Source organism: Sceloporus undulatus, chromosome 6 (assembly GCF_019175285.1).
Source record: "Sceloporus undulatus isolate JIND9_A2432 ecotype Alabama chromosome 6, SceUnd_v1.1, whole genome shotgun sequence".
Lineage (NCBI taxonomy): Eukaryota > Metazoa > Chordata > Lepidosauria > Squamata > Phrynosomatidae > Sceloporus > Sceloporus undulatus.
In genome coordinates, this window is record NC_056527.1 from 49,094,042 (window position 1) to 49,116,002 (window position 21,961).

The window sequence follows — 21,961 nt, forward strand, 5'->3', positions numbered from 1 at the left end:
TATATCAACTATAGAGAGAATACATATACAGTGCAGTAAAGCCATTTCCGTGTCTGACACACAGACACACAAGTGATCCCTGCCATAGTGTAACAGAGAATTGCAGGTTAATATACAATTGGTATATACACCTCTCATCAAGCTATTGTGCACCACAAGTTATTCAAGAACAAGGTCTTAAATAATCCATTTGCTTCAGAGAAGGAACCTTGAATGTGAAATATGCTGTACCCTGTAACAATTTAATATTCTGCTTCTGTGTACATTGGGTGAGGGAGGGAAGGAACTTCTCTTAAGTCTTTTTAGGTTTGTCATTGTGCAATGACAGATTATGCTCATACTATATAATCACAGCTTCAATTATGAATATTAAATTGTATTAGCAAAATTTGATTTTATACAAATTGCTTCAGTTTCATAGACAGAGGCCCTGTACAGACCAGCAAAATGTGCTGGCCTTTGGGCAGAGTCAGAACTGAGTATCCTCACACTTGACACCCTAACGTTGCCACCAGGGTGCCATTTTAGCGTGCACTGGTCCACTCGACGAGCACCGTGATGATGCACTTCCAGCACTGCATCCAAACAGCGCAGCGTCAGAGGGGCGTAATCATGTTGCACCATTGCGGCAATGGTGCCCTTTAGAGGGCACAAAAAGGAGCCCATTTTTCTGGCTCCTTTTTGCGCTCTCTAGAGGCCAGATTGAGGCCACAGTGTTTGGTTGCTGTGGCACTGATTTGGACAGTCTGTATAGCCCCAGAGTTTCGTAAGTCTGAAATCATTTTTTACAAACTCCTTAAAATCAAAAGCAAAAACAATATAAATTCTGTTACCTCTTGCTGATACATGCTAACCAAAATTTTTATGTATTTGAAATTATTCTCTTTTTTGGACTTTTGCCCCTATAAAACATCATCTGAATCTATGAGGTTGCTTTGCATTGTTCAAAACATATAGTCTACAATAAATACAAGGATATTACCAAATATTTGATTTTGTCAGCAGAAAGAATTGGACTTTTAACTGACTACATAAAACGCTATACAACGCACCCGCGGCATAGGCGGGCTTGCCATACGTGGATTTAAGTTTCTGTGCATGGCAAGCCAGGGGAGTTAAAATGGCATGTGGGAGCACGTGCCCATAGGAATCAACAGGACTTGAGATCTGGTGGGTTTTGCCATACATGGGGGGGGGGGGGGGGGGCAGAAGAGATTCCCACATATATCAAAGGGCCCACTGTAATAATATAACATGCTCACGATTAGTATCAGGAAAAATTATGCTGAACATATTTGTTACCTTTACAATTGGAGTAATGAATTCTTCAAGGAAGCCATGTTTCAGAAGAGAAGGCCAATTGTGATGAATAAAATTGATCAATAATCCTTTAATGTGGGAGCCATCTTGATCCTGAATATTTAAACACACACACACACACACATGACAAAATCAGTGAAAGATGAAGAGTTACAAAAGAAGAAAAAAATTATCAGATACTTTTGTTTTCACACTAAATCTTTATTTAAAAATTCATAAGGTTTGATATGCCTTCAAGTCATTTCTGACATAGTACAGTGGAACCTTGCCTTATGCGGGGGATCCGTTCTGGACCCCCCATGTAAGGCTAATTCCACATATGCTTGAGCCCCATTTATTTGAATGGGGCTCGTGCACAAGGAGCGCCATGGGTGCGTGCCCCATTCATATAACGTGGGCACACTGTAACCCTAAAGCAAACCTATCACATAATTTTTTTAGAAAGAGTTTTTTCAGAAGGTGTTTCCTTCCTCTCTTTTTCATAGTTAAGCCATGGAACCCTGATTTGCCAATTTTCTAGTCCTATACTCAAACCATTACACCACCCATAAAAAGGTAGATAGATACAGTATTAGAAGCATAGATCCAAGGGGATTATCACACTACACTCTTAAAGCATTGCTATTCCACTTTAACTACTCTGGCTGCCTCCTGCTACATTCTGGAATTTGCAGATTGAAAAGATGAAGGTAGTCCCTTGATATGATTGTCTAGTCGTAGCCAACTGTAGGGTGCAGTGTTCATCTCTGTTGCTAAGCCAAAGAGCCGGCGTTGTCCAAAAACTACTCTAGTGGTCATGTGGTCAGCATGACTGCACTGAACACTGTTACCTTCCCACCGAAGTGGTACCTATCTACTTCTTGCATTTGCATGCTTTCGAACTGCTAGGTCAGCAGAAGCTGGAACCAGTGACAGGAGCTCACTCCACCATGCAGCACTTGTGCCTCGAATTGCCAACCACCCAATCCGCAGAATTGGCATCTGAACCACTAAGCCACCACATCCCTATATTATAAGTTTAGGGAGGGGCCTTTAGAATTCTCAGCCAGTGAGCTCTGAGGTCTCACTGAACTACAAACTCCAGAATGCAACAGGAGGCAGCCAGAGCAGTTGAAGTGGAATGGCAGTGCTTTCAGAATGTAGTGCAATAATCTCCCAAAACAGACTGCACAATAATTCAGTTTAAGACCGCTTTAACTTCCCTGGCTCAGTGCTAGGGAATTCTGGGAACTGTAGTTCTGCCTTCCCTGTTAGAGAGCCCTGATGCCACAATAAACTACAACTCCCAGAATTGCCTAGTACTGAACCAGGGCACTTAAAGTGGTCTCAAATTGGATTATTTCTGCAGTGTATTCTGGCTCATAGAGTTGGAAGAGACTGTGAAGGCCATCCAGTCCAACTCCCTGTCCATAGAAGTAAATGTGTAACTCTGTTAATGTTATCCAAGCAAACACTATTCATTATTATTGACAGTATTTTTGTGATCCATAAATGTGCTTCTCTGACAGGAATGCATAAAGTTGTTTTAAAAAATTGTTAAAAATGAAATGAATACAATGCAAGCAATAAAAACACAATTGTCATTAAAAACATTATACTAAACAAATCACAACAGAGAAAAATAAATAAAATAGCAGAGACATCTTAAAACTTTAAATTGAAAGCATCTTGAAATTCAGAAAATAAATAGCATTAATATCAACTTTGGCTGCATCTGCACTGCAGAAATAATGCATTTTGATACATCTTTAACTGCTATAGCTCAGGGCTATAGAATTCTAGGAATTGCAGGTTTGTGGGATATTTCACCTTCTTTGTCAGAGAGCTCTGGTGCCACAACAAACTACAAATTCCAGAATTCCATAGCAATGAGCCATGGCAGTTAAAGCAATATCAAACTGCTTTAATTCTGCAGCACAAGTGCAGCCTTTTTCCAGCATTAGTCAGGCAACTGCAAACAATCAAAGCAGAGAAAGAGAGACACATGATACCTGTGCACAACATAAAGCAATTAATAATGAAAAGTATGAATTTTGACAATCTTGGATAAAAATATTTTTGCTAAAAGTGTAAATATGTATAAGCTTATATTTATACAGGGAGGGAGGAAATCCATCCACTTTATATAGAGAATCAATTATAGGAAATAAGATGGTTGTTTTACATGTAAAATGCCATCTACACTGATGGCACTATATAAATAAATGATAACAATATTGGTAGTAGTAATAGGAATAATAGTTCACCCTTACTAGCATCATTAGTTTTGGAATGCCCTAGATTTTGTTATGTTTCACCGAGGAACATTTTTTGTTCAGCATGTCAACATTTCAATAAATTCCCCTTAAACATGCTGGAAAAGTAAGTTCTTTGCCCAGAATCAATCACTCCCAGAAATAAAAATAACTAAAATTTTGTTCAGATTCCTTGAGACTTTTCCATAATGGATGAGTACAATTTTTTAAATAAATAAACAAACAAAAAAGAATGGCAGAATCACTAAGGAGAAAGTAGGGATTTTTGTTCAGAAGCAGTAAGCTGAGCAGCAGGGTCTAAAAACAAAGCTGAAATGGAACAGTGGGTCAAAACAGGACAACAATATACAGATGCAAAGCCTAGCAGAAGTTCAGAAGAGAAACAGTGGTATAAAGAAACTGTCTGTGTTGGAATGTTTGGATCTTAAACTGACCTGATCAGTCATTATCATAATTTTACCGTATCTTAAAGATTTCAAAGATTCTGGATCTTCGTAACTTTTCTTATACTGTAGACCTACTATTTTTATGATGTTGTTAATTTCTGCATTCTCCATAATCTGTGTAGAAAGCAAAAATTGAGACAATCAATATTTTAATATGCAGCTATACAGTAGCTTTATATTAGCCACTTTCTTACTTTTCCTTACCTGCTTGTGAGATGCTTCCCGAACATTGAGAATTTTACCCCTGAGTGGAAACACTCCATATCTGTCTCTTCCAATGACACCTAAGCCAGAGACAGCTAAAGATTTGGCAGAATCTCCCTCAGTTAGAATCAATGTACAATCCAAGGAATGTTTGCCACCTGGGAAGATGTAGGGGGAGAGATTGGGGGGGAAAGTTGAAGCGATTTTCAGGAAAACTTTAACTGTAACAATACAGATCATTCATTTTAAAAAAATGATCAGGTGAGTAAAGAGGCAAAAATGCATATTATTTATTTCAAGTAACGATTATGTAAGAAATAGCATTAACATCTAATTTGTCCAACATTAATCTGACAGCAGCAAACAATTATAAAGCAGAAAAAGAGAGACATGTGGTAACTGTGCACTATATAAGGCAATTCATACTGAAAATATAAATTTTGACAATCATGTATAAAATACTTTTACTAAAAATGCAAATATGTGTAAGCTTATGTGTTTATAGGGAGAGAGGGAGATAGAATCCATCTACGGTACTTTATAAGGGGAATTAATTCTAGGAAACAAGCTGGTAGTTTTTTATTGTTGTTATTTTACTTGTAAACTGCCATGTGCATTGATGGCACTATATAAATAAATGATAGTAATAATGGTGGTGGTAGTAATAGTAGTGCTAGCAGCAACAGTAATAATAGTTCACCCTTACCAGCATCATTAGCATCATCAAGCTTTGGAATGCCCTTGATTTTGCTATGTTTCACTGAGGAACATTTTTTGTTCAACTGTGTCTGTGCCTTGAATTTCACCCAATTCAAGATACTTTCCACAATACCACAGTTGGAAGCCTGTTAAAAAAAAAATTAACCCACACAATCATACTTAAGAAAATGGATAAAAGGTTCACATGAATAAATTGGCACTAAATAAAACACTAAATAAGGTACTGAAACATCAGTATCCCATTTTCCCCCGAAGAAGGATATACAAAATTCAGTGTCATAATCTTGTCTTGTACTCAACCAATTTTGTTTCTTTCTACATTCATTTATTCTACAGTTCTAAAAACACAGACCATATCAATGTGCCACACAGCGAATCGCACAAGGTTCAAAAGACCAAGTTACACTCATTCCTCCATATTTGCGGCTTTAATATTTGCAGATTTGTTTATTCACGGATTTGATTAATATGTTCTCTCTAGGAATCTCTAGGTCCTCCAGTGCAACTCTATGGTCAATGTTAACTATAAGTTGCAGTGAAAGACCTGGAGATTCCTAGAGAGAATACTCTACTAGGTCTTTGTAGCTCCTCCAGTGCAGTTCTATAGTCAGTGTCTGTTCAACGCTGACCACAGAGTTGCACTGGAGGACCTAAAGATTCCTAGAGAGGTGTCATCTCAGGTAAATCATGGTGTTTTTGTTATTTGTGGTTTTTCCATATTCACAGGGGTCTAACCCTAGCAAATATAGAGGGACAAGTGTAATTAGTTCTATTTGCCCAAGAAGTCTTTGGGGTTGGTTTTCCTTGAAGCATATCCCCCAACCCTACCCAAAATGTATCAAGTGTTTGCAGTATGAATAACAGCTTTATTCAAGATTTAAAATAGTTTGTTTTCATTACTTTCTTGAAAAACTTTTCATGGCTGGTCTTCTTAGCAGCATTTTCTAAACACTGAATAACACTGTATAACACTATAAATATATAAATCAGGACAGCAAGATTCCCTTTATTCCAGAAATAATATCATACTTTTTATTTTTTCCATTAAAGTTTGTGCTCATAAAACAAACAGCCAATACTTACTGCTTTGAAAAACTTCTCTGATAACTGGCATTTGGACCCAAAGCTTTTAGGCTGGAGTGTCATGTTCTCTTTTGTTTGAGAATCAAAGGATGGATTTTCAATTAGACAATTAATGAAAACCCATATGTGGTTCTTCACCTGTTAAAATATGCATAAACAGGTCTTAAAGATACTGAAATGACAAAATTACCCTTTTTATCTGAAATTAAACTGTGAAATTCAACATACCTGGAATGGTTTAACTGAAACCCCAGCTTTGTTCTTTTTCTTCACTACCTCTATCAATTTTCCAACAATTTGATCTACAACATAATCAACGTGCCTACCACCCTTAAGGTGAAAAAGTAAAAGAAACCAAAGGAGAGAGTTAATTATAATTAGTATTTCTAAACCTTAATTATCTGTGCAATTATCACAGACAAAACAACAAAAATTTATTTTGGTCAATGACCAGTTTTGTTTTGTTTGTTTTTTAAAGAGCAAGATAGAATAGATAGTCTATAATCTATCAGTAAATGCTTGGAACTTATTTTAGGATAGAATCCATAATGTTAATACCATTAAAGACTGTGGCCTAAATACAAAATATTGTTGAAGAGATAAACTGTGCACGTTTTGTTAGGTAGTGCATGCACTGGGCATTATACCACAGTATTGGACAGCACAGTATACCATAGCCCATTGTCCCTACTTTGAAAAAAACTGCAGAGCATGTTTACATGTGCATGTGTTTGTTTCTCAGAAGCACCAAAACAAAGATATCATCTGGAAATGCAAAACTGAAAACTGGATTGGATTTCCACTTTTCTATATTTTAAAACAGGGGTGGGCAACTGCTGTAGGCTAGGGACATTGCATTAACCCCATAGGAGAACCTGGAGGGCCACACCAACCCCTGCCAAATATATATCTATATATAGATATATGATGCCTTTAGGCTTCATGTCTGAAGTTTCAAAAAAGGCCTCTCTGGACTTCAATTGGCCTAGTGGGGTCACAAAAATATGTTGAAATTGCACATTGGAGATTTTTTATGTCTTGATATAAATGCTACAAGAACACTCACCTTTGTGGTAGCAATACTGTTCACAAAACTAATTTGCTGGAACCCTTTCTCACTTAAAGTGAGGCACACATCCCAGCGCTCATTTGCAAGTTCATGGATAACTTTCAGAGCAACTCCAGTTTCATCCAACTTGTCTTTTACATAAAGATCAACATAACTTCGAAAGCCATTCACCTACAGTTTAACAGAAATCATCATTTACTGTCTTTTAAAACACACAAATTCAATGGCAGGACTATTTTATTAAGTCTCTTACAGGTAGCTTCTTTCCATTAAACATAACTTTCACCCCTTTGCATGCTCCAGCCAAGTCATAAGCTCTTCTTGTCATAAGGGCCACAGTATCTTTGTCAAGTTTTTCCATCTTGAATTTAGCAAGATCTGGTTGGAATGTCACACATGTGTAGTCATCTCCTTCAAAATGTTTTATTTTGGGCTCAGAGGTCTTCATCATATTGTTCATCCAAGTCTTCATTTAAAAAGAAAGAGTATGAGTGAGTGAGAGTTGTAGCATATTTCTGCATTCTATAAATGATTATACAAACATATTCCTTGTTTCACTTTCCAGCCATACTAATCTTATACTCTCACTAAAGAGTCTGAACTTTTATTTTTTCCAATTACTCTCTCGGAAACATCACAATCTATATTCCAGCATGATTATCACAATGCATACACATCTGTACGTGTACAGTATAACATGGCAACTTGCTGCATAAGAATCAATATGAGTATAACATGGGGTGAAGAACACAGGGCAGAAGGGATGGCCAGAGGCTGCTCCCACCCTGATTGTCCCAGGACCACAGCAAACATGTCATTGTGGCCTGGTATGGTCTATGTTGGGCAGCCCCAGCACGATTCAGGGACATGTGTCATGGGCATGTCCTGCTCCCAGATTGTCCTAACAGTGGCTCTTTTGGGCCATCTGTTTGAGTCCTATGACTATTGCAGCATAGCTATTCCCTGTTCAGAAATCAGTAGGGTCTAATGCAACAGACTGTGGGATACTGTCAGAAGAGATCACAGACTCATCATTTGAGAAAATAATGTAAGAGGTTTGCTAATTGTACAATGTTACTAGTAACTGGGGGTCTACAGATCACACCTAAATAATTTTTTTAAAAAATTATTAAACACATACAACACAAATGATACAAAAGAAAATAACAATAGTAAACACATACATAACCATACATAATCATACAAAATACACACTAACCAGTACCATTACCATTACCATTATCCCTCCAACCCATTCTCACCTTCCTTTCTATTCCTCTCTCACCTTCTAACCCTCTCTCTGCTTCTCCTTTTCTCTTCCTTCCCACTCTACCTCTCCTTCCTACCTATTTTCATCATCCTTTTTCTCTTTCACTTCCCCCATCTTCTCATGTTCTCAGAACTTCTTCTCAATATTTACATTTTACATACTTTCTCTTTCTTCCCATCCATCCATACAAAACTTCCTTCTTACCAGTGCTGGTTTTATTATCTACATACTTTTTGACCTTCTTTTATCACCTTTCCTTTCAAAATCCCATCTACTTATCGTATATTGTATGTGTTAATACTGTATAATATATTTTTGTTGTAGTTAATTTATAAAGTTACTATCTCTATACTATTCTCTTTACTTTTCTTATTTATTCTTTCTGCTTTTTCTCTTTTCTTTCTACATTTCTACTATCCTTAATCTCTATTTTACCCTTATTCTCAAGTATGTATTTATATGTCTATCACATCTAATAGTGTCTTTAAACTATATAGCTTTACTTTTATACATCTTTTATACCTCTAATTCTTCTGGTTCTCTCATCATCTTCTACCTGTATACTTGTCCATGGTAATATTATGCAATATTAATAATATTAAATATTTTATGATTAATTGTTCTTTCCATATTTTCTTTAATATCTCTAAATGTGACTTTAATGGTTATATAATGATGTCATTTGGTTAGTAAAAACAACATTCTATTACTTGTAGATGATGGGCTTCCACCCTTACTCAAAAGTCAAATTCAGTACATATGATTCTTTCTATATCAGGTGTTGTACAACTACAGTGGACCCTTGTTTTACACAGGGGATCCGTTCCAGAACCACCACCACCACCCCACGTAAGGGAAATACTGTGGGACCTCAAGTCCCATTGATTTTAATGGTGGCGTGCACCAGGGCTCACCGTCCGCATGACCTTGAGTCTGCGTATGGCGAGCCCGCTTATGGCGTGGGCATGCTGTACTTTCACAGTTCATTACAACTTCATTATGCTAGGTGTTGCTTCTAGTACAGAGGTTCTTAACCTGTGGCCCATGCAATTTTTCTTTCTTTCAGTGTTCTTCCTGATACTTTGAATATTGTCTCTAAGTACATTTTTCTGGGAAGCAAGTCCAAATCTTTAATCAGATTCTCAAAGGAGTCACTGACCCAAAAAACCAACAACTGCTCCATTAGTACTTGCACAACTCCACACAACTACCTACAAAACATAAAACCAGTAGCAGAATGCTAGGCCTTGTATTTTTTTCTGCTAAGATTAGATACAATCCATAAAATTTTGTTATTACAACATGAATACTGTAGAAAAATAACCCCAACCATGCTAGATCACACCGAAAAAAGTTAAGCTTTTTCGAGGGACAGGAAGCAGATAATATTCATAACAAATGTCATCGTAACTTTACTTGAAATGATATGCTTTATTCCCAGTAGTTGTGACAACAACAGTGTGAATATTTCTCTATCAATGTGCTTCAGACATAAACCAGTGAGACCACCTCAGTGTGAACAACTTACATATACACTGGCCAGAAACTGAAAGCACTGGAAAAGATGTCACAGGATTCCCCACAATAATAGTTGCTGTTATTTCTCCTAGGGTTAAGACAATTAGGAAGAATCACAGAAAAATCACACGTTTTCCTGTTATATACCTGTACTACGTATTTGCACTTTTCTAACCAAGACCAATATCCTTAAGCTACATACATACCAAATATGTCATCTCACAACATAACATTCTCACAGTGAATATATTGGTTCGATTATAAAATGTTTTTGAAAAATTCCTTTTCTCAAACAAAACAGTTGCAAAAGTATTACTGGAAACATGCATACCTGTTTAAAACTGTGTTTGTATTCTTTGCAAGCAGTTTCAACTGTAAATTTTGTACTGAATATATTACAAAGTTTTGCACCATAGCCATTACGACCACCTAAAAAAGATGATGTTTACAAAAACATTTTATCTCAAAGTTCTGTTTATCATACTGAAAACTTCAGTGTAATATACTGACATATAAGTACATAATACAAATTGTGAACCAGGAACTCCTGTGAGTATACACACATATATTAACAAAGGAATAGGCAATGATTTAAAAACTTGTTTTTACAGGGACATGATATTCAATCTTGCATATACTTGATTACCTACCCAGACCTCTCAGCTCTAAACCTAACAATGAACATGAGAAAATGGTCATTACTATTTACTATTATTCATTTAACTTGTTTTGAACAAAAAAAATTGCATTCTTTTACCTGTTACTTTTTTCTCATCATCATCATAATTGCTGGAAGTTAACAGCTGCCCAAAGATTAAGGCAGGAACATACATCTTTTCCACCTTGTGTTCCACAACTGGAATACCTTTTCCATTATTCCAGATACTTATAATATTTGATTCACTGAAAATATAGATAACAAATATCTTGTTTTTAAAAACCCACAGCAGTTTTAAATTAGATATCAACAATCGTCCAAGATAGAGGTTTTCATAGTGTGCCAAGGAACCTTGGGATTCCTCAGAATCATTTTTCCTGTGTTTTCACTGCATTTTGTGGTTGTTATGTCTGGGGCAATTATGTATTTAAGGCTTCAGTTTGAGAGCCAAGACTACATGACAGATTGCTACACCCACTACTGCTTATTCGGGGGGTAGGGTGGCTGCTGATACTAATACCCCAAACATGTATGTAGAGTTCCTCCAAATCCTAATAACCTAAATTAGATTCCCCCAGGACTTAGGGCCTGTACAGACCATCCCGCAAGGCCAGCCTGGGGGCAGAGACAGGGTGCAGCATCCTGATGACACATGCCTGACTCCACCCTCCTAGGGCACCCTGATGCCGCAAGGACTCCAAACGGAGCGCGCCAGCATGACACACTTCTGGTACTGCGTCCACATGGTGCAGTGCCAAACGGCTGCTATACAGCTGTGCCGCCGCTGTATGCCAAGTTAGACCTTTTACTCTGAATGAAGAATGAGGATACCCACACTCTACAGAGAAAAGGAACTGTTCCTTAACTTCTTCTCATGCAGTGCCACCATGTATCCTAGTCTTCCACTATAAAAAAAGTGTCTTATATGGATGAACTATAAAACCATAAATAAAGAAAATACAAGCCGTAGGTGTATAAACTGATGAGGGTCTCCACAAAGGAATGTTGAAAATGAATGTATGCACATTGTTACACAACAGTTAACACAAATGGAGAAAGTGTTCTGGATTTGGAGATTACTTTTTTCAAGAAGCACTCTTTGACAAGGTCAGAAATGATCCTTCCATTAACAGAAATGGCTTTCTGCTAGCGGAGGCAACTTTTGATCCAACTGTTTCAGAGAGGTTTCACATGGACAGCATTCACACTTCAAAAAGAATCATCAGTTTGTACAAGTAAAAAACCACTACATTCGGCCCTTCGTTTTCCCGGGAGATCTGTTCTGGACCCTCCCCCCAGGCAAAAATTGAGATTCGCCCATATTCAAAAGCCCCATAAGCTTGAATAGGGTGCGTGCCACAGGGGTGTGCCCCATTGATAGTAAGTTGCCCTTCTGTGAATATTCAAGACCGCGGACCTCAAGTCTGCGAGAAAGGAGGGGTGACTGTATATCTTGAGTAGTCAATGCAATCAATACAGTCGGCCCTTGCTATACATGGGGGGGAATACGTTCTGGACACACCCCCTCCACGTAAGGCAAATGTCATGTATGCTGGAGTCCCATTCCCACGCACTGCAGCGCGCACACATTTCCAGTGCATGCACCATTTTGTTCCTTGCCACTCACCAACCGCATAAGCTTGAAGCTGCATACAGCAAGGGCACATATGCCGAGGGCAAACTGTACAAATTTGATTTGATATCACATTCATATTAACAAATATATTGCAACCAACATATTTTTAAAAAACCATCCCACTATACCTCCCTATATGCTCAATTCTGTTTGGGACAAAACAGACTGCATGCCACAGACCACAATCCAGCCAGCTTCCATCCCAAATAGGAGTGGAAAAAACCCTCTCCTATTTGGGGGTAGAAAAAAGCCACCCCGTTGCCTCTAGAGCTAACCACACCATTCAGCTGGGTAGAAGCTGGTTGGTGTGTAATCGCTGGTGCGGCTTTCTTCCAGCTTAGGGGTGTGGCATATCTAAACACCACGCTCCCAAGCTAGCCTGAAGCTAGCTTAACCAAGCCATTTGTTTTGGCCCTTTGTCTTGTTAGAAGACACAACTCTTCTTCCACTCTATCTTTTACACACTGCCTTCCCCCAAACTCTAAATAATGTCAGTCAGATTTTGGAAGCAGAAATTAATACACTGGATTGCAAGAAATCATACTATTTGCCAGCAAGATTTTAAGAAAGATAAATCAACAAACACTTACGGATCAATTGATATTTTAATGCAGGTCATATTCTTATCTCTCTGCTTGTTATCAGCTGCATTTACTAGAAATAAATTAACACTTCTCAGTGTCAGTAACTACATCATCCACAACATATTCAAAAAAGACTTCAGCTAAGCTAAGCACTGCATACTTCCATGCAGTTCATACAACACCTTTGAGTAACTTCAATACACCACAGAGTCATTCTGAAACAAAACCTGCTAGCCCGTTTTCTAGTATATTATTTATATCTGCATCATTGTTTATTTCTTCTGACTACAGTGAGCCTTTTATATCCACTGAGCTTTGGTTCTAGAACCCCCCATAGATATCAAAATCCATGGATGCTCAAATCCCATTATATACAATGGCATAGTGGTATTGCTTCTATAAAATGGCAAAATCAGGTGGTGGCTGTTTTTGGAATGTACATATTTTTAAAAATACTTTCAAGTTGTAGATGCTCAACTCTATGGACAAAAAAATCCATGGATATGGAGAGCTGATTGTAGAATTCAATGCTAATTAATCTAATTGTCATGGTTTGTTAGCTTCTCTATTTTTTCCTGATAAAATTCAAACTAATGGATACAGTATATTATGTTTGTACCATTCTTTCCAAAATGTTTACTCTTTTTGTAAGTATGCACATATCAAGAATACCATAGTGTATCAAGTCATTCACACAGGTGAATGAGTAAAACCCTGTCCTTGATTTCTGACAATTCTGGAAGTCACAAATCTGCAAAACAAATCAGTGACTCCTCCTGTCATGCAAGATGCTTTCATGTATGCAGGCACAGACAAAAATTGGACAAAGTTCTAATGGTCCTGTTTATTGGCCAAAAGATTAGACACAAAATTTGCAATTACAGTGGGGCCCCCCACATTTGCGTTTAGGGGTGCAGAACCCCTGTGAAAGTGGGGAAAAAAACAAAAATTAAAGAAATTACTGTTTGTTTACTCTAGGACCTCCAGCACATCTCTATGGGCATCATCCAGGAGAGGCCCTCATAGAGTTGCACTGGATGACCTAAAATGCCTAGAGAAATATTTTCTGTAGGGATCTCTAGCTCTTCCAGTGTGACTCTATGGTCATCTTCTGGCAGAATTGTGCTGGAGGATCTAGACTGAGATTCCTAAAGAGAACCTATTAATCAAATCTTTAAATAATGAAAGCTGCAAAAATTAAAGCCACAAATGTGAAGAGTCAACTGTATTTAATGTATGTCCTGCCTTACTGCCAATATAGGACCCACATAGCACACCTCTTCTAGTTCTTCTTTTTTCCTTTTTGGCCAAAAAAGGGTCAGTTATTGTCATTAAGATCACGGCCTTAACATATACATTAATACAATATCCAAACTTCTTCAAAAATTGAAAAAAGGAAGAAAATCAATTATGAAATGTTTTATTTTTGCATGATTCAGGGGGAGAAATTGAAAAAATGTGTTTTTTCCTAATTTATTTCTGGGCCTTCACATCTCTCTCTTTGCCTTTCTACTCTTAAAGGACTGTTGGCAACTGTGGGCTCTCAGGCCACTTTTACGCCTCTCCATGGACTTCATAAACTACAGGAAAAAACAAAATACCAAAGCAACCTGAAGTCTACTTCTGGTTCTCAAAACATTGGTATTTTCTGATGTTAGGCATTCCAGGGAGGTATTATAACCTATTTAAAAAGTAAATTGTTGCACCTGAATACTTTCAGAAGGAGCAATTCACTCTCTTTTTCTTCTTTTGATCAGAAAGGGGTCAGCGTGAGAATTCTGAAGATAACAAGGGCCAGAAACACATCAATGGGTGTCACACTCTGTCTGCCCCTGTCTTAAAGATATAGTGCCAAGAATGTCTTGACAGTCCCTCAATGTACTAGGCAAGTGGTAACTAATGAACAAACATTTCAACAACCTGAATTCCAATGCAGTGTAACAGATATGTGAGTTCAACCCCTATTAGACAGTAGTTAAAACTGTTATTTTTAGGTCATTTAAAATTGTATTTCTATTTACTTATTTAATTTCTATGCTGCCTTTCTTCCAGAAAAAAAATCCTGTCTGTTTAATTTTGAAGTTGTACTCTAGAATGAGAAATCCTAGCAAAATAAGCACTAAATGAAAATCATTGTTTAAAATAAGCTTTTAAAGGTAGAGTTTCTTCCCTTTCACCTGCCTTCTTCTCTCCCAAACAGGTTCCTTCACTCTGTCCTGTGCCATGCAGTCTTTCACATAGCTCTCAGAAGAGAGCCTCAATGAGTTCAACAGGACTTAATCACAGTTAAGCATATATAGGACTGCAGCCTCCACAGTGAATCTTAATGGAATTACAAGCATACAAAGACTTATGTTGGACATGACATTTCACACAATATATACTTCACTATCTGCCCTACCCCAAGCCTACATCTGACAATATAAATTCCAGCTTCCCTAATCATTGAACTTCTATTCAAGCTCTAAAAGATCAGTGACATAAACCAATTATATATCATTTTGAACTAAATAAAGACAAAATAATCAATACTTGGGGAAAGACTGAAGCTACATCCATACTGCAGAAATAATCCAGTTTGACATCATTTTAATCACCATGACTCAATGCTATGAAATCCTGGGATTTGTAGTTTGTTGTGGTACCACAGCTCTCTGACAGATATCTCATAAAATTATAATTATCAGTGAATTCCTTCTTCCACTATTCTCAGCTGCAGTTTGGTACAGACATAACTGCAAACTACAGCTGAGAGCACTGGAAGAAGGAATTCACAGCGAAAGTGCAAAACTGAAAAGAAGAAACATAACACCATATCTTATTTCCAATTGTTCATCATGGTTAATGATTGGCTACATTATGTCTGCATCAGTCCTACACTTTATAGCTTTTTCATTTCTAAGCACTCTGCAAAAGCAGAGAGCTGTTAGTAACACTTACCAAGAATTTCATCAAAGATCTTGTATAAGCCGGGAACAAAGGTAATCTCTCTACAATTCATTCCTACATCTTCATCAAACACCCACATCAACTAGATGTAAAGAAAACAGAGATTTACTTGAATTAATTTAAAAGAAAAATTTCTAGTTGCTATTTAAACATTCCATAAAGCATACTTATTTTTAATCCCCAGCACTGATTATTTGTCTAGTATTTTTTGTTTTGTTTAATACCAGAGGTGGGAATTGTAAACCTATTCAGATGTATTTGAACTAGAACTTCCACCATCCCTGGCCATTAGCCATGGTGGCTGGAATTGACAGGAATTGCAGTCCAATATATGGACCCTCCCATGGAGCCACCCTATTGTATATATGGATCACACAAATACACTTTCACACCATTATCTGGGAGTATTTATTTATTTGTTCCATTTATGTTTGGCCTTTTCTCTAAGGATATCAAGACACATGGCTCTTCATTTTATCCTCACAATCCTATGAGAGGTTTAAGGTCAGGTTGAGAGAAACATTGACCAGACTAAGGTTTATCAGAGATTTGAACCAGAATCTCCCAAGTCTCAGTTTAACACCGTATTCACCAGGCCACACTGTATTAAAGACTCCACATCAGCAAACTTTGCTTATGACAATAGAGACAATAATGTCCATTTAATAAAGAGAACAATGGAAATTACCTGAGTTACAGGTTCCACCGAACCAATGTATGTGTCAGGACGGAGAAGTATGTGCTCAAGTTGAGTCTTTTTCTGATAAACTCTCTCAACAGACATCTTCTTTGAATCATTTTTATTTGTGTGTTCAGGGTCTTCTTTTTTTGCTGCATTGTTCTGATTATCAAACAGTGTCTGAAATAAAAAGACGAAAGATAACTAAACTACATTGACTCTTTCTACAAATGTAAACAAGCCCAGAAATAATATCTGTCATCTTCTGCCTTGTCCAAAAACTTTGGAAAGTAGCAATCTTTACACTATTCCGGCTTATTTAAGACACAAGCCTAAGAAGAACCTTTTCTATGCTTTTTAGACATGTCCTAATACTATTGAGTGGTTGTTTTTTTAATAATCTGTGGACTAATCAGCACAATCACCTACTTGGATACCTTTAGGACTTGCTCTCAGTTTCTTCTTATAAAATACATGAATTCTCCATACCATGATAGAAATGTTGAAGGTTTCTTTTGAAAGCTGGTTCAAAGTGGCACCAAGACACAGTTTGACAGTATATCAATGAGCATTAAGGCTCCTTTAGCTTACTTTCACTGAAGCTTCCCACTTTGTAGCAACCAACATTTGTTGTTTGCCCCCAAACACCAACCATAAGTTCACCATAAAAAAATAATGATAAAAATAAAAAGAATTATTGTATAGACTCAACTATAAGTCAACCTCATGTATACGTCAAAGGCAGAGTTGGGGGCCAAAATGATGGATTTTGATGTGACCCAGGGATAAGTTGAGGGTAAAACTTAGAGGCATGTAACAAATTTTCTAAAGGATAAAAGAAAAGAGAACAATGCCAAAGAAAATTCCAGCAGACATAACTGTGATCAGACTAAAGCTGGATGGATGAGAGAATAGAGGCGGCACAGTGCTTCCAGGACAGATGACACTCTTGTCTTTCACCAGGGAATGGTTCCTTTTTTCAAATAAGAATTAAAGTACAGTACCTACATTGACCCATGGATAAGTTGGCTCAGGTTTGGAGGTCAATTTTTTGACTAAAATTTCTAGATTTATACATGAGTTTTATACAGTACACCCCACTCAGGAAAGACAAAGCACATAAATATTAGGTTCCCTAAAGGCTCATTCAAGTAGTGTCAAACTGTGGTTTGACCTTAGTTCTGAATTAGATCTGAACAGATAAGGCTGCTACTCAATAAACAAATGCTTAAAATCATTGGTTGTGTGATTCTTGAGTCCCCAACCTCTGTTCTCAACTATATCAATAAGAAGATTAATAACAGAACACATAAAAACAATTTTAAGATACTGAAATAGTAATAAGATCCTAGAAATCAATTAACAGCTTTATAAGATCTAGGAAAGTGTGAAAATAATGAAAGTGATTTATATAAGATTCTGGAAGGCAGATAAAATTGAGAAATTTGAAGGCTAGATGGTAATTATTAATGATGTTTTTAGAATGTAACATTGTGAAAAATGGGGATTGTTGTTCTGTGCCTTCAAGTAATTTCCAACTTATGGCAAGCCTCAGGCAAACCTACCAAGGAGTTTTCTAGGCAAGGTTCTTCAGAGGGGGGTTGTCATTACCATCCTCTGAGGCTGAGAGAGTGTGACTTGCACAAGGTCACCCAGTGGGTTTACATGGCCAAACCATGATTCAAACCCTAGTCTCCAGAGTCCTAGTTATTATTATTATTATTATTAACCTTTATTTATGAAGCGCTGTAAATTTACACAGCGCTGTACATGCAATCTTTTTAGTTAGACGGTTCCCTGCCCTCAGGCTTACAATCTAAAAAAGACATGATACAGAAGGAGAAGGGAGTGGTGACGAGAAAGGGTAAGAGGTCCAGCAGTTCCTCTCAACCTCCGAGGCCTGGACCAAGGCAGATGGACTGGAGGGAGGGCAAGGCTTCATAATGGATGGTTAATCATTATCCAGGGAAAATACATAATCACAAGTAGGATAATACATATACAGTACATAGGAATACAGGAAATGGATCGATAAACAGCCAACAACAGAACATCAGATAGTAAGCGACAATTATGCGATGCCTGGGAAGGCTTCTCTGAATAGGATGGTTTTCAGCTCCGTTTTGAAGCTGGTTAAAGAAGTGATGGCTCTTGCTTGTGGAGGAAGAAGGTTCCAGGAGTGAGGGGCAGCAAGTGAAAAGGGGCGAATCCGGGATGGGGCAGAGGAAATCCTGGGCTGAGACAGGAACCCTTGACTACCAGAACGGAGGGCCCTGGTGGGAAGGTGAGGAGAAAGAAGGTCTGATAAGTAAGGAGGGGCCAGTCCATGGAGGGCTTTGAATGTCGACAGCAGGAGCTTATACTGAATGCGGAAAGGGAGAGGGAGCCAGTGAAGGGAAGCCAACACAGGAGAGATGTGGTCAGAGCGGTGGGTGGAAGTGATAATGCGTGCAGCTGAATGCTGGACAGAGATTAAAGGACGGAGGTGAGAAAGAGGAAGCCCAGCCAGGAGGACGTTACAGTAATCAAGTTGAACGCCCAAAGCACTATGCCATGCTAGAATATTAGAACAATATCTTGGAACATAGTATTTGGATTTTAATAATAATAAATAATAAAAAATTTATTTTCATATTTCATACTCTTGCACTATGACTGCATTATTTACATAGTCTTAATTGTTGCCATTTTAAGACTGCAATAAAAAGAAAACACAAAACAAAACCAGGTTATTACAAACTATGTTCATGCTTTCTTAGAATAATTTGGTGGAATTTTCCCGAAATACTTGAAGCTAGGAGACTTGTATATAAATAAAAAATGTTTCTTTTAGGCAGAGAAGATAAAAACAACCCCTCTTTTCTCCCAAGGAGGAAAAAAAAAAGCTGAGGATCACAAAGCTACCCACAATGCTGTAAAACATGCCTACTTGCTAAAGCTACCCACAGTGGTGCAATTATAATTCTAGATCATAATATAGTACACTACACATTAAGGATCTCTTTGTCAGAATATATACATAGCCAGAACCTGCTACCTGAAAAGCAAGCGGCAGAAGCAACTTTTACTAAATACAATCTAATATGTGACTGCCTCCATATTAGGTCCATGTTGCTATAATTTTCTGTATCTAATTACCATTATGCATTCTATGTAGGGGCTTCTCTTGAAGATGAGACAGAAACTGTAGGTGGTGTGAAATACTTTGTTATTATTGTTAACCGCCCTCAAGTCAATCTCAACCAATGGTGACCCTGTGGATGAGGCATCTCCAAGACTCACTGTTCTTCACTGCTCTGCTTAGTTCCTGCAAAGTCACACCTGTGACCTCCTTAACAGAGTCCATCCTTCCACTCTTTCTACTTTCCTCTACCTTTCGTAGCATAACACCAACAAACCAGCAGAACTGGAAAGTGAGACCTCTTCGACCATTTTTGCATTAATATTAGCGTTTTTGTGTATGTGCCTTCAAGCCTCCTTGGATTTCATTTTGGGAGAAAGGTAAGATATACCATATACACTCAACTATAAGTTGACCTCATATATAAGTCAAGGGCAGGTTTTGGGACCAAAATTATGGATTTTGATATGACCTGTGGATAAATCGAGGGTAAGACTTAGCAGCATGTAACAAAGCAACAACGACAACAAAAAAAGGATGCTAAAGAACTTATTTTTTTTGACAAGCATAATTGTTTATGCTCATCCTAAAGGCTGGATAGATGTGATAGTAGAGGGGGTTGATGCTTCTTTTAGGTGCTCTGAGAAGGGATTAAGCTTTCAGCAGGAGATGGTTCCTTTTTTTGATAAGAGTTAAAGAACAGTACATACATTGACCCATGGATAAGTTGACCCAGGTTTCTGGGTTCAATTTTTTAACTAAAATTTCTAGACTTATATATTATATACAGTAAGTGCAAGAAATCAATAAATAAATTGCCTCTGAACTTATAGTGATCCCATTAATTTCACTGAGTTTTGTTAGGCAAGGATTACTCGGAGGTGGCTCTGTCCATTCCTCCGAAACTTAGCCTACTGTACCTAGTATTCATTTGACAGTCTCCCATTCAAGAACTAACCATGGCTGACTCTCCTTAGCTTCCATGATCAGGGAGGATCTGTTGCCTTTGGGTATTTAGGCTATTATGTATTGAGATAGCCTGAAAAAATCTGAAAATCTTTGATAGGCTCTCTCCCAACATCTCTTTCCCCATTTGACACTCATGCACATTTTGTAAATGATGATTTTTAAAGTGTCCTAGAAAATAATCTCTGAAAATAAATGAGTTCAGGGAATATAAAGATGTCAGGAGTGATTCCATCAAAGAGTCAAGAAAAACCATGAATGTCCCTACAGGTGTTGCAGTTACTGGTGTTAGCATTCTGTTACTCCTGGAACCTAATTAAAACTGCTCACTATGGCCTGGGAGTTAAATACTGTAAGAAACGACTCTTTCTACATGAACCTGCACACAAAATCATACCCGTTGAACTGGTTATGCATAGAATTAGATCTCTGAACCTAAAAAAATGTGACAGGTTATAATTGTCCTATGACTGTAAAATCTACTTCTTGGGAGTATACAATCATAAGTCCCAATTCAGTTTTTAAAAGCCACATTTTCAGTAGTGTTGTGTCGAGTTATTTATTGGAATAGATCTTTTGCTTTTCTTAGAAGCTGCCCCACTCCCTAATAAAATAAGGCATAGATATTTAAAAATAAATAGATAAATAAAACAGATCTGCAGCATCAACTTTCCTTCTCCTAACTTTCCAACCATGTGAAAAGATGAAATTGTTGTTAACCACTAGTTATAGTAGTCATGACAATGGTTGCATTTGCACTACAGAAATAATGCAGTTTGACATCACTTTGACTGTCATGGCTCAGTGCTATGGAAAACCAGGAACTGTAGTTTTGTGAGACATTTGGCCTTCTCTGTCGGAGAGCTCTGGTGCCACAACACACTACAAATCCCAGTATCCCAAGCATTGGGTTGTGAAAGTTAAAGTGGTGTCAAACTGGATTACTTCTGCAGTGTGGATGTAACCAAAGTTATAGTTCTAATTTACACAGCACACCTACCATTATAGGAGCACAACTTCTAACTCAAAAGTTTACAGGCTACAGAAGTAATCTGTAAAAACTTGGTAAAACAAACTCCACACACCAGAGAGACTTTAATTCATACTTAATGAGTATGTAGCCAGGCTTTAGAAAGCCAGCGTAGTGGCTCGAGCATTGGACTATGACTCTGGAGACCCGGGTTAGAATACACATTCATCCCTGTAAACCCATTGGCAAGCCTCCTTGGGCAAGTAACACTCTTTCAGCCTCAGAGGAAAGCAAGAGCAACCTCCCCTGAACAAATCTTACCAAAAACATCCCTCAGTACCTTCACCTTTGTTGTTGTGCTGTGCCTTCTAGTAGTTTCCTATTTATGACTACCTATCATGGGGTTTTTTGGCAAGTTTCTTCAGTGGAGGTTTGCCATTGCCATCCTATGAGGCTGAGAGTTGCCATAAGTCAGAAAGTCAAACTTTGTTCTAAAACAATATATTTTTAAAA

General features: G+C 37.7%; 1 protein-coding gene across 3 annotated transcripts in view; it reads right to left on the bottom strand.

Moving 5' to 3' along the window:
- TOP2B (DNA topoisomerase II beta) overlaps nt 1-21,961 on the bottom strand; it is a 58,715-nt gene that overhangs the window by 28,209 nt on the left and 8,545 nt on the right. For all 3 annotated transcript variants that reach the window (XM_042472129.1, XM_042472128.1, XM_042472130.1), the window contains exons 2-14: nt 16,401-16,571; nt 15,704-15,794; nt 12,770-12,833; nt 10,643-10,788; nt 10,217-10,314; nt 7,351-7,563; nt 7,095-7,268; nt 6,257-6,358; nt 6,029-6,166; nt 4,932-5,070; nt 4,226-4,383; nt 4,010-4,135; nt 1,303-1,413 (exon numbers count right to left, since the gene is read on the bottom strand). In XM_042472129.1, coding sequence (XP_042328063.1) covers nt 1,303-1,413; nt 4,010-4,135; nt 4,226-4,383; nt 4,932-5,070; nt 6,029-6,166; nt 6,257-6,358; nt 7,095-7,268; nt 7,351-7,563; nt 10,217-10,314; nt 10,643-10,788; nt 12,770-12,833; nt 15,704-15,794; nt 16,401-16,571 — 1,731 coding nt within the window. The remainder of the gene's footprint in view (nt 1-1,302; nt 1,414-4,009; nt 4,136-4,225; nt 4,384-4,931; nt 5,071-6,028; nt 6,167-6,256; nt 6,359-7,094; nt 7,269-7,350; nt 7,564-10,216; nt 10,315-10,642; nt 10,789-12,769; nt 12,834-15,703; nt 15,795-16,400; nt 16,572-21,961) is intronic.